Source organism: Gymnodraco acuticeps, unplaced genomic scaffold, assembly GCF_902827175.1.
Source record: "Gymnodraco acuticeps unplaced genomic scaffold, fGymAcu1.1, whole genome shotgun sequence".
In the NCBI taxonomy this organism is placed as follows: Eukaryota; Metazoa; Chordata; class Actinopteri; order Perciformes; family Bathydraconidae; genus Gymnodraco; species Gymnodraco acuticeps.
In genome coordinates this window covers 749,259-765,940 of record NW_022989764.1, presented here as the reverse complement: position 1 = coordinate 765,940, position 16,682 = coordinate 749,259, and the positions used below count along the sequence as shown (strand labels likewise).

Below are 16,682 nucleotides of genomic sequence, written 5' to 3'. Positions count from 1 at the left end.
TACCTGCTGCGCCGCAAGGTGAAGAAGTACCGGACACTGGGAATGAAAGCAGCAACAGGTCTCCTCCTCATGCTACGCCTACGGATGAAACTCAGACCACGGATCATGATGTGTCCTGCAATTATCCTCTGGAGCGTTTTCCGACTGATCGGGCAAACTATTTTGAAAACATTGAGGACGCCAATATCAAAAGATATATCCTTAAAATGGGCCCATGCAAACCCAAAGGTCCATTTCCCAAAGACAAGGATAACCGTTGCTTTTCAGAAAGCTATTACACCTCCACCACTAAAGTTGGGATGAAATGTCCACGCAGCTGGATGTGCTATTCCCCACAATTGGACTGCTGCTACTGTGAGCCTTGCGGGCTTTTTGCCAACCGAAAGGCACCGTTCTACAACAATGCATGGGTAAACGGAATAAAAGACTGGAAACATCTTTCTACTCAAATTGAGAGGCATGAATCCACTCAAATACACCTTGGTGCATGCGTAGTATATGAGCAGTGGAAAACCAACGGCACAATAGACTGACATGGAGAGGAATGTGCGTAATGCCGCCCAATTTTGGAGACAGGTCGTGGAGCGCATTGTTAATGTAACTCTCACTCTAGCTTCAAGCAACTTGGCATTCAGGGGCCATCGAGAGGTTCTAGGTCAGGGAAAAGCTGGCAACTTTTTGTCAATAATAGAATTATTGGCTCGCTACGACCCTGTTTCGAAAGAGCTAATCAACCGACCAGAAGGGTCAGTGAAATACCTCAGTCACCAGATTCAAGATGAGATTATTTACATATTATTTCAACATGTGAAAGCTGACATCATTGATGAAATAAACGAAGCCCCATTTTATTCCGTCATCATGGACACAACGCAAGATGTGTCAAAGATAGACCAGTTGAGTCAGGTTTACCGTTACATAACTGTTGTTAAGAACGACATGGATATTGCAACAGATATACAGATCAATTAAGTCTTTTTGGGTTTTGAAGTGACTGAAGGTTCATCAGCTTCAGAGCTTGAAAACAAAATCCTTGGTTCTATAGAGAAAAACGGATTAGATCTGTCTAAATGTCGCGGACAGGGCTATGATGGGGCGGCTAATATGAGTGGTGTGTATTCAGGCGTGCAAGCAAGAATAGCCGAGAAGGAGCCCCTTGCCCACTATGTTCATTGCGCTGCTCATAATCTCAACCTAGCACTCAACTCTGTTAAAAATGTCCCTGGAGTGAAGCAGTTCTATGACACTGTAGAGACGCTCTACAACTTTGTTGGTCACAGTATCAAACGATCACGCATTGCTCAGTGAGTTAATGACGCCAGAGAGCAGAACTATCACATTAAAACGCTTATGTCCCACTCGCTGGTCATCTCGCCATGATGCGCTTGTTGCGTTAAGGCACAGATATGGAGACATTATAAAAGCCCTCGTCAAAATATCCCTTACCAGTGACAAAAATAATGAGCGCAATGAAGCAAGTGCACTCAAGAATGCCATAAGCAAATTTCGCTTTGTATTTGGTCAACATGCAGACCAAGATTTTGGAAAGCATAAATTGTGCTTCACAGTTACTGCAAGCAAAAGACGCGGATATTCTCAAAGCATCTACTCTACTGCAAAATGCCATCAGTGTTTTGGTGGAGTATAGGGGACAATTTGATGAGGCGGAGTCCGCCACTCTTGCTCTGGCTACTAAATGGGGAAGTCAAACACAGTTTGAAACAACCAGGGCCAGGAAAGTTAAGAGACACTTTGATGAACTTTCTGAAGACAGCCGCCTCACTGACGCAGAGAGCAACTTTCGGGTGACCGTTTTCAATGCATGTCTCGATATAATCATCCAGCAACTGTCCCAAAGATTCACCAGCTTAAATGCAACTGTGAACATGTTTGAGGCAATTCACCCCAACACACTACTTCAAGCAAAGGATGAGGATTTACACCAAGCTGCCCAGCGGCTTAGAGAGCACTACAGTCGGGACATCGCCGCCAGCTTCCCTGGCCAGCTGCTTTCTTTCAGAACCTGTTTCAGGGACCAAATACAAAAACTAAAATCTGTCGCGGATCTGGTAAAATGCTCATTGTTTACAACCCAGCAGTAACATCTACATTTAGTGAGGTTTGCACAGCCTTAATCTTATTTCTGACTCTTCCTGTCACCGTGGCAACCGCCGAGCGCTCTTTCTCCAAATTAAAACTCATCAAAAACTATTTGAGGAGCACGATGGGACATGAGAGACTGAGTGGACTGGCCTTGCTGTCCATCGAAAGTGACCGAGCCAAGAAATTGGACATACAGCGGATTGTGGACGAGTTCGCGGAGCGCAAGGCTCGCCGAGTACCCTTCAAGTAGTGGTGAGTACACTTCAAATGTAATTTGTACAGTAGCCTACTTGTACGTGAATGTATGGGCCGCCGTGCCAATTTTACACTGCTCTGCTCTCATGGTGGCTGCTGGCTGTCCATGGTGAATGTGTGTCAGAAATGTAGTCATTTTATTAGGCTATGTTTTCGTTGTCCTTGTGGTTTGTTGGACTTTATGTCATGTTATATCATTATTATCTCTGATATATATTTTTATATATCTATATATATATTTCGTTTCTATACCCTTTGTAGAAACGAAATCTTAAATATTACACCTTTTCTTTAGTTACTTTTCTTTCAAACATTGTTTTAAATTGTAATCTTACTGACTGAGCGACTTTTTACGCACGAGCGTCAGATTACCACCCCGGACTCCCGATATTTTTGTCAAGCTTTATTGGGTTTAAAGGGCCCGGTCATGTGGCCCCGCCCCCCGGCCCGGGTCTGATATGTGCCGCCAGTGGACCCAGAAGTCTGACGACCCTTGCCCCCCCCCCCTGCTTCCGGCACCCATGCTGACGAGGATACGTTTATTTCTGCATTCACATGCAGATATGCGTTTATAGAGATTAATACTTGTATGCAAGCTCTGTGCATAACTTGATTTCGCTGACTTCCGGTTTGTATGACTTTCGGTTTGTTCTGTGTCGGCAAATCCAGTGTCCAGCTTGTCGCTGTGTGACAACCATTGAACAACGTCATGTTTGTTGCAAACCTGCAAGATTTACCTGTGACAAATGCCAGCGATGTGAACAGAACTGTCGCCCTACTTTCACCTGCACCCAGCAGCAAGCGGGAGAACAATATATCATACATTATTTTGTCCAACTAGTCTCTACATTATGAATGTGATGTTTGTCTAAAGTAAACTGTTAAGAAGTTGACAGCTGAGTTAGAACAGAAAGACATGCAGGCCATAATCACTAGACGCTCAAAAGAGGAATGTGTGTGTAAGGCTTACATGAACTGAATTGAAACACTGTCCATTAGTTGATTAATAAACAAGACATTCAAGTCAAAGTTTTAGGCATTTGCATTTGTAGCACGCTGTAAATATGGACTATGAATGAACACATGCAATGTGGAAACACACAAATAGGTTTATTCTCAATACTCATAACAGTATCAGACACAATGACTTTACTGAGAGTGAAGATGACATGAACATAGTTACTGTATACTGAAGACAAAATACAGTATATTGCATTTACCTTTTCCTCTAACTCTCTCTCCAAGATTGGCCTCCATTGTTGTGCACAACAAAGTGTTCAAGCTCAGGTTTCTAAGTGATCTAATTGGTTACATGGCTTTTAACATGTGCATTCTGGGTGCAGGGGCTTGATAATTGTGTGGTATTTCAGTGGCAGTGTTTTGCAAACAACACACAGGCTGTCGGTTTTGAATAATGTATCTAATGTAGGCTAAATAAGAGTGAGTAGTTATTTGCAAAAAGTGTATTTTGGAATATCAAACTTAGTGTAAAGCAGACGATGCGCTTATGATTTAGCATATCTGTTCAATAGATGAAAGGCAACTTGAGTTTAATAATTGTGCCAAAAGTACCAGTTTGTGTCTTGGTAATTGTACAAAGCTGTAAATTAATAGGCCACAAATAATCACATTTTTCTAAAAACATAGCAGCAAAACCTATTTTATCCACCCAAAAATGAAGGCCCACCTGAAAAAAAAATCGCTATTTTTAGCATTAAATAACGTACACTTAAACACTTAAATGTTGCTTTTTCCCACGTCCTCAGCAGCACTCTGCTGTGCCGGGGCTCCTGTATGTTTCTCCACACGACTACTGTAGGTAGTACACTGAATATGGATATATACACCACATACTACCCCACTTCAAAAGACCAGAACTATCCCCTTAAGGGTAGCTGTTGATGTTCACAACAACAAAAAACGCATGCAGGTTGTAGTCTGTAGCCAGACAGTGGTAGATCTGGCCGTGGTGGAGCATGGTGGTGGGCAGTAGTGTGACTTCTAGCTGTCATGGTCATGTTCATATGACAAAGGACTGCCAGCTTGAACTTTACAGAGAGCCGAGTCCACTAGTGGCACCTCACAGGGATACCTATGGTGCAGAAGCAGCAGTGAAGTCCTTGTAGATCCCTGGCACTTTGAGGGCAGACAGATCCAGCAGCTCTCAGCTCTCAGAGACATCAACACATCAACTACTCTGTGTGCATAGCTTACTTTCACATACCTACTAATCTCTCACTTTACTTTCTCTGACATTGTTCTCTGCTTTGGATTGCGGACATCCCAGCCATGTTCTCTACCGGGCCTGGTTTTACACACTGTGGAAGCAAGATATAGAAATGATGAGATGATGAGTATGAGACAGGATGAGTGTGTAGTTTTAGCATTTGAATTACAATGACATTATTCTCAGACTTGCCATAGTTATTGGTTTGTACCACTGCTGCTCTGTACAGCTGAGTACTGGGGACCCACTGGGAGTCATGTGACTGGAGCAGGAGAGTAACACACGTCACACCTGCAGCCATGATGCTCCAGCTCAACGGGGGTCGAGTCTTTCAGCCCCACCTGTAAGAAGAGAAACAAAATAAATACGTATTCAGTTTGCTTTGTATTATTTCTTTTAGGGTAACATTTTGGTTTAATAACATTGTGCTATTTTAAGGAGTAGATAAGAAGTCATATATTTTTTCCTAAATGTTTTCTATACTTACAACTTCTTATACTGAAATGAATTGATTTACTTTTATACTATGAACGAAGACAAATGACTCTTTAACAACAGAACAGGAACAAAACACAACTGTGACCTCTGTGCAGCACACACAGACCAGTCAGTCCATTTCTGGGGAGTAGCTAGTAACCTTGTGCTAGTTATATTAAAGTGTATGTTTTACTATTGGCTGTGTCTAACCTGTCTGAAATGAGCCCAATCTCCAGGAACATGTTGAAGCAGACGGTAACTAAGACAGTAACAACACTTGTCAAACTTGTTGAAGAAAAACAATAAGTTTAACGTTACAGAAATAAAAGCTTAATTACTCACCCTCCTAATTGTAGACGTAACTTCACGAGTACAACTTGAAACATTTCTCCCGCTTGCTGCTGGGTGCAGGTGAAAGCAGGTCGACATTTCTGTTCACATCGCTGACATTTGTCACAGGTAAATCTTGCAGGTATGCAACAAACATGACCTTGTCACACAGTGACAAGCTGGACACTGGATTTGCCGACACAGTACAAACCGGAAGTCAGCGAAATAAAGTTATGCAAAGATTACTTGTATTCTCTATAAACGCATATCTGCATGTAAATGCAGAAATAAACGTATCATCGTCAGCATGGGTGCCGGAAGCAGGGGGGCCAAGGGTCGTCAGACTTCTGGGTTCCAGGATTGAACTTTTACAGAATTGCCATTATATCCTCGTGCCTTTTATTTTGAAATATGTTCTTTAACTTCCGGTCTACCGGACTTTTTTTCTTCATTCTTCAATACAAAACGGAAAATTGAGTGAAGTTGTTATCAAAAACCAAAACCGGACCGTTTTTTTAATTAGGTCTTCTTGTTATCCGTTTTTTGATTCAGAAAACGGCTTTGGTTTCCCGTTTTTTCGTTTTTGATTTAAAACGAAAAAAGGCTGGTATTTTCTTTTTTTTGGTTCAAACGTTAAATCAAACTAATAAAACGGACAGACTTTTTTTTATTAGGTTTTCTCGTTATCCGTCTTTTGATTCAGACAACACAGACGGGAAAACGGCTTTGGTTTTCCGTTTTTCGGTTTTAAATCAAAAACGAAAAAAGGCTGGTATTTTCGTTTTTTGGTTCAAACGAAAAATCAAACTAACAAAACGTGCATTTGCACCTGCCGGCCACCGTACCATTCAGAGCTGCAGGAGCTCCTGTTGAAAGAGGCTATTTCAATGTATGTGAATGTAGACATTATAGCAGCAGGTGTATGATATATTAAAGTATTTTTTACACAGCGGCACATGCAGAAAGCTGTTCACAATGTAATCTCCTCAATACATCAAATGTGTTGAGTGTTGCCTGGGTGCAGGGTTGGGTTGTAACGGAATACATGTAACGGCGTTACGTAATCAGAATACAAAAATCAAGTAACTGTATTCAGCTCGCATTACATTTGAAAAACGAGTAATCTGATTACAGTTACTTTCGTAAACCTGAAGTGAATACATTTTGGATTACTTATTGGAATTATTGGTGGAAAGATTTCCTCACAACATTAAATATTCATTACTAAAGGTACAGCCGAATCATCACAGCGCACACAACCTATTACCGCCGCAGATGGACCAAAAAAGGGAGCGTTTGAAAAAAAAGGGGCGGGTCCGCTCAGTGAAACGATAACAACGAAACATGGAGGAACAAAAGTCTGCGTTTAAGTCGTGTGTGTAGAGGTGTGTGTGGTTAAAACACATCAGCCTGCGGTCGCTCTTTAGCCTTTCTAATGATTCTGAAGGTAAACACAGCGAAGGCGGTGCGTGAAAGGCGGTGCGTGAAAGGCACTGCGCGCTCGTCTTCTCAGAGGCTGACCCCCAAAACACACCAGGAGCGTCTGCGTCGCGTTACGGCTGCGCCGCGGCGGTCGTAAGCATCGCGGCCACTCTAGTCAATGGGTGCTATTACACCACACGCGCCGTGTTACGGCTCAGACGCGTCCCAGAAGCGGCTCGGCGCAGCGCTTCTCTAAAATTAGGATGAATTCTATTTTTGCCGCGGCGCAGCCGTAAGGTAAACTCCTCCTCCCATCCCCCCGTAGTCTTTCAAGTAGGAGAATACATGCCAGCGTTCTCCTCCGGTTTACAGGCACTGTAAATGATATATATAGAATAATTATGATGATGAATGCATATTTTTTTACCACTAAAATACAGCAACACATCTTTGATTCATGTCGTTTATAACTGGAATATTACAATTATTATTAACTGTGTCTGTAGTCTACAACACAACAAAATAGGAAATAACAACAATAAACACGATTTAAACAGACACAAACATAAACCATTTAACTACGTATAGCCTACTTACTTGTAGAAGTACAAATGTCCAGGAAATATTCCAAAATCAACAACAACTGCGAGGCTGCACACACGACGCTCCGCTTCCGCAACGTTTTGAAACGCGTCTGGTGTGTGTTGTCGCAGGAGGAGGTCGCAGCGTGGCGCAGCCGCAACGTAACGCGGCGCAGACGCTCCTGGTGTGTTTTGGGGCTGAGTTAACCCTCCCGCTGCCTCCTGGTGCTGCAGAGATTTTATGAAGTGAAGGAGGTTTTCCTTCTATAAAACAGCTGCGGGCAGCAGATACTGTGAGAGTCACAGACATGAATTCATAGATCAAGGCAGACTGGTGCACACACTCTCCGGTTTTGCCAATCCGGTGCTTAAACAAATATAGCTCTACCTCTACACCCCTGGCCGTAATGTCCTTAAAATGAAGTTTGAGTTCGACATTTTAATTCATGTCCTGCCAACACTGGCAGGACAGAAGGTGACACGCCCGTTCTAAGCCGTGTCCCTCACTCCTCACATCCCAAACTGCATCCCCAAAAAGTGTATTGTGTTGTTACATCGTTTCAGATGTTATGTTTCAGTTGTGCTCTTGATAAGCCATTAAAACAGTAAAAACACGTTCAGTTTCCTTTTGCTTTTTGTGTCTCCTGTTCACTAAAACATACCATCTGTGATGGAAAAAGAAAGTAATCCAAAAGTAATCTGATCACGTAACTGTAACTGTATTTGGATTACTTTCAGAGCCATGTAATCAGTAATCAGTAACTGATTACATTTACAAAGTAACCCTCCCAACCCTGCCTGGGTGTAATACATGTTATGGACCTGCACCACCCAAACTACGTGCTACTATCTCTCTACCTGTCTGCCTTTCTTCCTTTATTTCTCTTTCTCTCTCTCTGTGTTTCTTTCTTTCTTCTCAGCTCCAAGATGCTCTCATGTTGACACAGTAGACTGTGTTGGCTTCCACTCAGCACACCAGCTCAGTGATGCTATTTACATAAAGTCACAGAGACTATATTAAAATGTTTTTTTTGTTGAAAATACTCTACTCCAGTTCAAATAGAACACTTCATACACACATGGTTATGATGAGCCTTCATGCAGCATGGAGAACACACAGCTGCTTATTGAAAGCAAGTGATTTATATGATGACATGAGATTATCATAGGCTAATGCAAATCTGGTTCACAAGGCCAAAAGGAGAACTGGTTAGACCACACTTAACAGAATGAGAGAAAATGAGTGACAGAGAGAAGGTCACTATCCTTGTGCTGATATTATAAATAAACACAGGACAGAAAAATAAAAACAAAGAAATGGACGACATAACATACGTCACAGCCTTGGTGAAACCCTTTCAAGGCTCCAATAACAAGTGTTCTCCATTTCCCCAACAAAAACCCAGTCCAACGCATTCGACCCTCCTAAGGACCTGTTCACTGCTCCTACTGTACGTCAGTGCCTTTTGTTGAGATGTTTTACAAAAATGGAGACAGCAAAATGACACAACATATTTGAAAAGGCTTCCAAACCAGAAGGCTGTTTCAGCAGCTGTCAGCGGAGTGAGGAACAAGTAAGGCTTTTACATGATTCTTCATTTAATTCAAGCTCTTACATTTACAATGTATTGGATCGAGGGTCACTCTGACTAAATGTTCATCTATGTGTTGTCCATGGATTCAGGAGTGCATTAATGTTAGTGCATGTTCACAAGGCTGCCAGAGTTCAGGGCTTTGAAAGCTTATGTTCAGATCAGTATGTGTTACCGGTGATAACTTGGAGGATGAAAACAAACCACTGAAAGCCACATAAGGATAAAACATTGATAAAAACCTTTTACCTTAACACAGGAAATAAAAACTAACATCTACTGTTACTGAGTGATGAAACCATGAGGTGACAGGGGACAGCCACAGGTTAGTTATCCTTCTCAAAGTGCAGAGTGGGAGGAGAGATCATACGAATATAGCAGAAATCAGTCCTTGTTAATCCAGCTGTCTGATCATCAGCTCAATAAAAGAGCAGAGGAACTACAGAGGCAGACTGGAAGACATGCAGAACTGTTTAATAAGAGATAAGGAAGGCATTGCACATAAAGTGTGTGTGTGTGTGTGTGTGTGTGTGTGTGTGTGTGTGTGTGTGTGTGTGTGTGTGTGTGTGTGTGTGTGTGTGTGTGTGTGGACACATTTTGGATGAACGGTTAATCTGTGGTCGGTTCATGAAGAGTTTAACATATACAAATGTTTTAACTAAGGTTTTTCTTCATTCAACTTAAGTCCTATCCTCAGGATATTTCCTTTAATACTCACGTTTTGATCCTTCTGTTGTAATTGTTATCTTATAAAAGTCATAAAGCATTGAACAATTTTCCTTGAAAAGAAACCGGGAAAACTAAAAAACCATAAATCTTCAAGTATACGTCATTATCCTGTCCTCTAAAACAGACTTTACTCGTTAACCATAAGGCTATAAAAAATACTAGTCAAAAATAATAATGCTTGTTCACTGTACCTTATTTTAACTAGTAATAACTTTTAACTACTAATAGCAACCAGTGAGTTTTTACTACGTACTGATTCATTTGATGTTAAGTTCTGAGTTCCAACATGTAAAGCGAGTTTGCAGGGTTCACAGTGGGCTGAATTATAAAGTACCGAGCTTCTTGCAGGGCTGCACATTTAAGGCAATGGAATTAGGTGTGTGCCATTAAGATAAAGCAACACTTTCTCAGAATCAAGCAAAACTAAAAGTTTAGGAGAAAAAAATACTGAGTCAAGCAAAATACATTTGATTTAAAAAATAAAACTATAAGTTGCAAACAAATCATTTGTGTATCATGTAAACCAGGCCTATTCAAATGGCGGCCCGCGGGCCAGATGCGGCCCAGAACCAACTCCCGAGTGGCCCAGCCTCCCGTGGCCAAATTCCTACACTAGTACAGACCATGAACGCAACACTCCGCGTTGCATAGAAACCACCAAACCACAACGCAGCACGTTTTTTGAAAGTGCATCTAGTGGTGCTAGTAACGGTGGTCCTATGATGGCAACTCCAAAACATGTCTCTCTCAACTCTGAAGCGTAAACAAAGACAAATCGGTCATTGATCTTGTGGAGCAGATGCGCGAGTCATTGCCCAAGTCAAGCTGGACCTTTTCGCGACCGACTTGAGTACAGGTCGGATGCTACATTTTCCGACGCTCCGCAAACACATCACATCCCCGGCACAAATCACGGATGTGATGACAGATTTCATTGCGAGGTTGAAAGAGAACGTTGCCGGTGGATGGACTTGCTCTGCCCACAGAGGTGATGGGCTTTGCCAGAGACCCCTTCACTGTTGCAATAATAATAATAATAATAATAATAATGCATTTTATTTATATAGCGCTTTTCACAACTCAAAGACGCTTAGAGGGGGACGTATCAACCAGAGCAAAGGAAGTGGTCCCCTCCATCGACGAGGGGACATTTATACTGGAATTATTGACATGCATTCATCCGTAACCATGGCACAAGAGCAGCGCAAAGTTTTGGAGTGACGTCAACAAACAGCAGTTCCCTTCATTCAGAAAGTAGCGATCTGTGTGCTCAGTATGTTTGGATCAACATACACATGCATGTGAGTCAATCTTTTCACACATTAACTCAATCAAAAGTAGCACTCGCTGCTCCCTGACTGACGGCACTCTTCACCAATGTCTTAGGATTGCATTGACATCCTATGAGCCAAAAATCACTGCTCTTGTTCAAAACTAAAAATGTCACTTCTCCCATTGAGAAAGTCAGCGAGTAGACGTGTAGTATTCATTCATACAGTATGTTAGTTACCCTTATCCCTTGTTATGGGTTTGTGCACTGAAGGGTTTGACAGTCCTTTTTGTATTTAAATGCACTTTGTAATGTGTCAGGTCAAATTAGACCAAAACGTATGATTTTTTTGTTATTACTTGAAAAGTGAAAAAATAGTATTGTTACAGTACTACCTCTTTGTGTTACATTGGAGCTCTTTAACTGTTTGTTAATGCACTTTTTGATGTGCATGTGTCATAAGTAGCTATCCAATTTTATTTTGTATGTGAGGACATTTATTAAGACTGCTATTATTGTATTCAGTTAAATGCACTTCGTGATGTGCCTGGTTAAAAAAAAAACCCTGAATATTTGACTTCTAAAGCAAACAATTATAATGCTACAACTGTGCACTTGTTTTTTTTATGCACTTTAAGATGCCTCAGATTCTGTTAAATTAATGCTAATTTGTTGTGTGTTTATGCACTTTTTGACATACCTTTGTTAGATGAACAATTAATACAAATGGCATGTTTTTCATCGCAGTAATATGTGTTGGTTTAAAATGTGTCATTACCCGCTTTTTACAGGCTGCTGAATGTCTGGCCCAGCTGAATGTGTAATTGAATAGCCCTGATGTAAACTATAAGTATTTTTTCTTTGTTTTAACATATCTTTTTGTTTGCAGTTCTCTTTCCTTCTTTTTCAATGATCAGACTTTTGCTCTCTCATTTTTTGTTTTTTCGATTCTGGCACAAACATCCCAGGTGGGCGGGACTTTCAGGGGTGCATACTCAGTTTTTGAGTGACAGCCTAGTCCTCCGGCGATTGTACAGTGCACCAACACTAACGTGGCCGAGTGGACTCCGGAGTTTGTTGCATGAGTTGCACTGTACGATCTGTGGTGTAGTGGGCTGTCACTCAAACACTGAGTAGCCAATGTTAAAACAATAAAAAAATACATATAGTTTACATGATACACAAATGATTTGTTTGCAACTTATAGTTTTATTTTTGAAATTAAATCTATTTAGCTTGACTCGGTTTTTTGTTCTCTTAAACTCTTAGTTTTGCTTGATTCTAAGAAAGTGTTGCTTTATCTTTATGAAACAAACCTGATTCCATTGTCCCAAATGCTCTCAGTTCTGCACAGCATTGTGAAGTTTGCGTTAGTTGTCAAAAACTATTGTATGTCTGTAATGTATGTGTATGTGTATGTATTGTTTGCAGGGGGCGTTTAATGCATTAGTGTTTTTTTTTATCTGAGAAAAAGTGTGTGTATAAAACACGCAGACGGTGATAGAAGACAGGTTTGAAGTGAGGTGATGCAAATAAGTTCAGTTCATGGATGGAGCATATACTTGCATGTGTATAAATATATATATATTTTAAATGTTTCCAGATTTCTTCCCATGTTAACTGCCAGCAATCAGTAAACAGAGGATGATGATCATCATGGGAATCATTTATGTCCTGCTGCAGGGAATCAATATCATTTTATTATTAATCAATAACCTGCCAATTTACCCCAAGGGTTTATCTGACCTTATGTTTGATGACATCAGAGTGTTGACCTGGGTGTGAATCGATCTCACACACACACACACACACACACACACACACACACACACACACACACACACACACACACACACACCACACACACACACCACACACACACAACACACACACACACACACACACACACACACACAACACACACACACACACACACACACACACACACACCACACACACACACACACACACACACACACACACACACACACACACACACACACACACCAGAGCCACCAGAGGAGATAATTTAGCTGTCACTATGTTGTCAATAAAACCCAGAGAGACTGTGAACAATATGTATGAGTGGTCGTTTTTCTTCTAAACAAAGTCTAAGCAGTGAATGGAACGTGTGGCGGACCTTTCTTTAGTGAAAGTGCAGTAGAAGCTGAGGAATATAATATCATATTTTATCACAGCCAGTGAAGTGAACAGTGAGAGAACGCACAGCACCATGACCCTGAAACGGGGAGTTACGTATTGTAACCCTAGTTATATAAGCACAGACGGAGCCCTCTACTGGACTCTCTGGGTACTCCTCTCAACCATGCTATGCGAGCATTCACCTACTGAGTTGCATAAACGTAGCCGGCCAATCGGGGCGAGCCTACCTGAATGCGCGCGCAGGCCCACAGTATATAAGCCGGCTACGCCTCCTGACTGTCATCCTACACCCTCTTCAGCGAGCGGCATAGGAAAGCTGTGGAGTCGCAGCTAAGAAGCTGTAGCACTCTCTGGTGGCCCACTCCGCCACCAAACCTTCCATAAAAGGAAGATTGGCCCATGGGGGGCTGACACAGAAAGGGCCGATTTTCTACTGAGGTCCTTGAACGCACCGCAACATGCTCTCGGGGGCCCGCGAGCCCCGTCATATGCCCCTTTCACACCAACGCGTTTTCAGCTCCGGCTCGGAGCTGGAGCCTGAAAAGTACCGGTTTTTCCTGTTCACACCACAGAGGCGCCGCCTCTTAACTCCGGAATCCGGTTCACTTCCAGCTCCAAAAAATTGTCGGTCTAGAGGCAAGAGCTTCGTCGCTTACGTCTCTCTTACGTCGAGGCGGGGGCAGGGGCATCTCGTTGAAGTAGATGCTGAAGACCACAAAGAAGTCTTGCATTTCGCATGTGATGTTTGTAAAGTTCCAAGTAAAGTCGTCCCTTGTAAAGTCGTCCGATGCCTTCCATTTTGTTTCGTAAGAGGATAACCAAAGCGAACAGCGCTTCAATACAATCGGCCATTGTTGTTGTTGTCGATGTGAGGGATTTCCGCGCGGTTTGGATTTTATGAAGCAGGCACGTAAACGGTGACGTCATGACGCAGCAGCGGCAGCTCTGGGCGGTGTGAACAGAGCGGGAGCAGAAAAGGGTAACCAGAGCTGAACCAGAAAAGCTCCCGCTCGGAGCTTGAAAGGGAAAAGCGCTGGTGTGAAAGCCGCAATAATGTCCTCTTCACACAGACGGTGAAATGCATCAATCGGAGCTATTACACTAGGCGAGGTGTGTTTTCTGACAACAACACGCCAGCCATAATGTCCCTGCACCCGCACAGCGCTTTGACAGCACTTCCTGCGGTTTATCACACTCACAGCCCACTGGCTGCCTCCTTTACTGGGGCGGTGAGTGGGGAATTGTGTCTCATAATGGGTGCCCAATTAACATCGTATGAAACGGATCCTGCCGATTTCAACGAGACATTTATGGGGAAATGTGGAAAGAGATGACTCTTACTCTGGGATTAATGCAATCGTTTCTATTGAATGCATTTTTCTCACACACATCACTCTAGAACTAGGGTTACAATACGTAACCCACTGTTCTTGGAACAGGGCCTGAATTTCTTTTGAAAGGAAACCTATCTCCTCCTAGGATGATATATTTGCCTCTCTTACACCCCTGAATGGAGGAGGGACGCTGCAGAACTGGAGTGAGTAGCCCAGTCTCACTGTCCTGTCCATTCACTCTGTCAGTACACAGCTGAGCTTCCATTCCCCATAAAACTGTGTTTTAGGGGACATGCAAGCAGCTGTGGAGCCGCAGCTAAGAAGCGGTGGTACTCTCTGGTGGCCGTCTCCTCCGCCAAACCTTCCATGAAAGGAAGATTGGCTTATGGGGAACCGACAATAAAAGGGCCGATTTTCTGCGGAGGTCCTTGAACGCCCCGTGGCCCCTCTCGCATGATCTCATCAGTCTTTTTTTTTTTTTTTTTTTTTTTTTTTTAAAGTGCCATGCTGCGTGATCCCACTGTGGCCAGGGACATCACACGGCAAGCAGCGGCGGCTACACCGTGGACCAGGATATTCATTTGGCCGATGCTGCTGATCCGGTGAGGTGGGGGCATCTTGCGGAAGAGCAATCAGTGAGACGCCCAACACACCCGTGTTTATTTGCAGCCGCCCTGTCACGTGGCAGCGGGGCAGAGGTTCTCAGCCTGCTGCCTGTGGGAGCAGATGGCTGCCACGCTCCGCCGCCATGGTCATCACCAGGGGGAAGTCCTGGCGGACAGACCTGGGCAGTGGACTTCCATGGGCGGTGGACTTCCATGGATGACGGACCCGGAAGTGCCCGACAACGAGAAGTCCTCGTCATCCTCCTCCCCGGCAAACGGAGCCATTCGCCCCGCTGGAATGGCGAACGTGAATGGCACCGCCTCGGCCATATCCTGGTCCCCCAAACAATCAAAGCAGAGATGGTGGGGATCGGCGCCCACTATTAAGCCAGGGCACGAAGGACAGGCCCGGGTCTCTATTAGTGGTGACTCCATGAAGGTATGATAACTTCTTTCTTCTTCTTTCAAACGTTTTACTTTCCTCTGTCAGGTCTTGTCCTGCTCACTGAAGAGAAACATATGACAGTCAGGAGGCGTAGCCTGTGTGCTGCGCGTGCATTCAGGTAGGCTCGCCCCGATTGGCCAGCTACGTTTATGCAACTCAGTAGGTGAATGCTCGCATAGCATGGTTGAGAGTAGTACCCATAGAATCCAGTAGAGGGCGGAGCCTGTGTGAGATACAACTTCCTCCCCTCACTGATGCTGGTTCAATGAGAAAATACTCTCCACTCTTCAGTCTTTTTTTGATTGTGAACTCAGTTCTAGAAAATCAAAAGCCTCTGGCAGAAAACACTCCAGAAGGACCTGCAGAAGACGTTCAGTTTGACCACCTTCCTTAGCCATTTTGAATGCTATTCCCTAATTGATAAAGGAAAGGGGACACAGACACTACACTGGAGAAACTAAACATGTTTTGAGTTGAGGAAAGATTCTCTGTAAAATCATGTTCCAGCATGTAATGTGTGAGACAACAAGCATGGCTTCCTGCAGTTCAGAAACGACAACTTGTCACTCTCTGAACAACTGCATTGACATTTTTATTTAGCGCATCGAGCTGAAAATATGCCACTGAAGGCTGTCATGCTGTGTGCCTAGGGAGAGCCAAGGAGGCTAAAGAGAGGTTATATTTGACCAACTACTATTTTTGTTTTAATGCTCAGGAAGGATACAATTATTATGAGTCATGTTGTCATTGCCTGACCCCAAACAATAACGCACAGCATCATGCGCTTCAGGCTGGGACAGTTAGCTTAGCAGGTGCTGATGAATTAAAAGCAACAAACAACAGCTAAAAATGAGATCGATTGATCCCAGGCTGATACGCTACATCATTTAAATGCACGCCAAGGTTTTATGTCTTAAAATAACACTATTAGTTATGTGAATTAAGAATTTCAAAGGAAAAAATGTAATGCAAACACTAAGTTCATGACAATCTGTTTTTTGTTTCTTTGAGCTTACAAAGAAACAAAACAGATCCAGATCATAGTCAGATGGATTAAAGGTAACACTACTCATTAGAGCAAATACAGGTAGACAACAACTCCAGTAGTGTTTTTTCCTTGTTAGTCTGTGAGTGTAATCATTGTAACAT

At 42.9% G+C, this 16,682-nt stretch overlaps 1 protein-coding gene across 1 annotated transcript in view; it reads left to right on the top strand.

The window, feature by feature from the left end:
• Positions 1-15,927, top strand: part of LOC117546105 (zinc finger MYM-type protein 1-like) — a 35,997-nt gene extending 20,070 nt beyond the window's left edge. Inside the window, exons 3-5 of the mRNA XM_034216200.1 lie at positions 15,014-15,085; positions 15,153-15,402; positions 15,848-15,927. Of these exons, the coding sequence (XP_034072091.1) occupies positions 15,014-15,085; positions 15,153-15,402; positions 15,848-15,927 (402 nt within the window). The remainder of the gene's footprint in view (positions 1-15,013; positions 15,086-15,152; positions 15,403-15,847) is intronic.
• Positions 15,928-16,682: the final 755 nt, after the last annotated feature.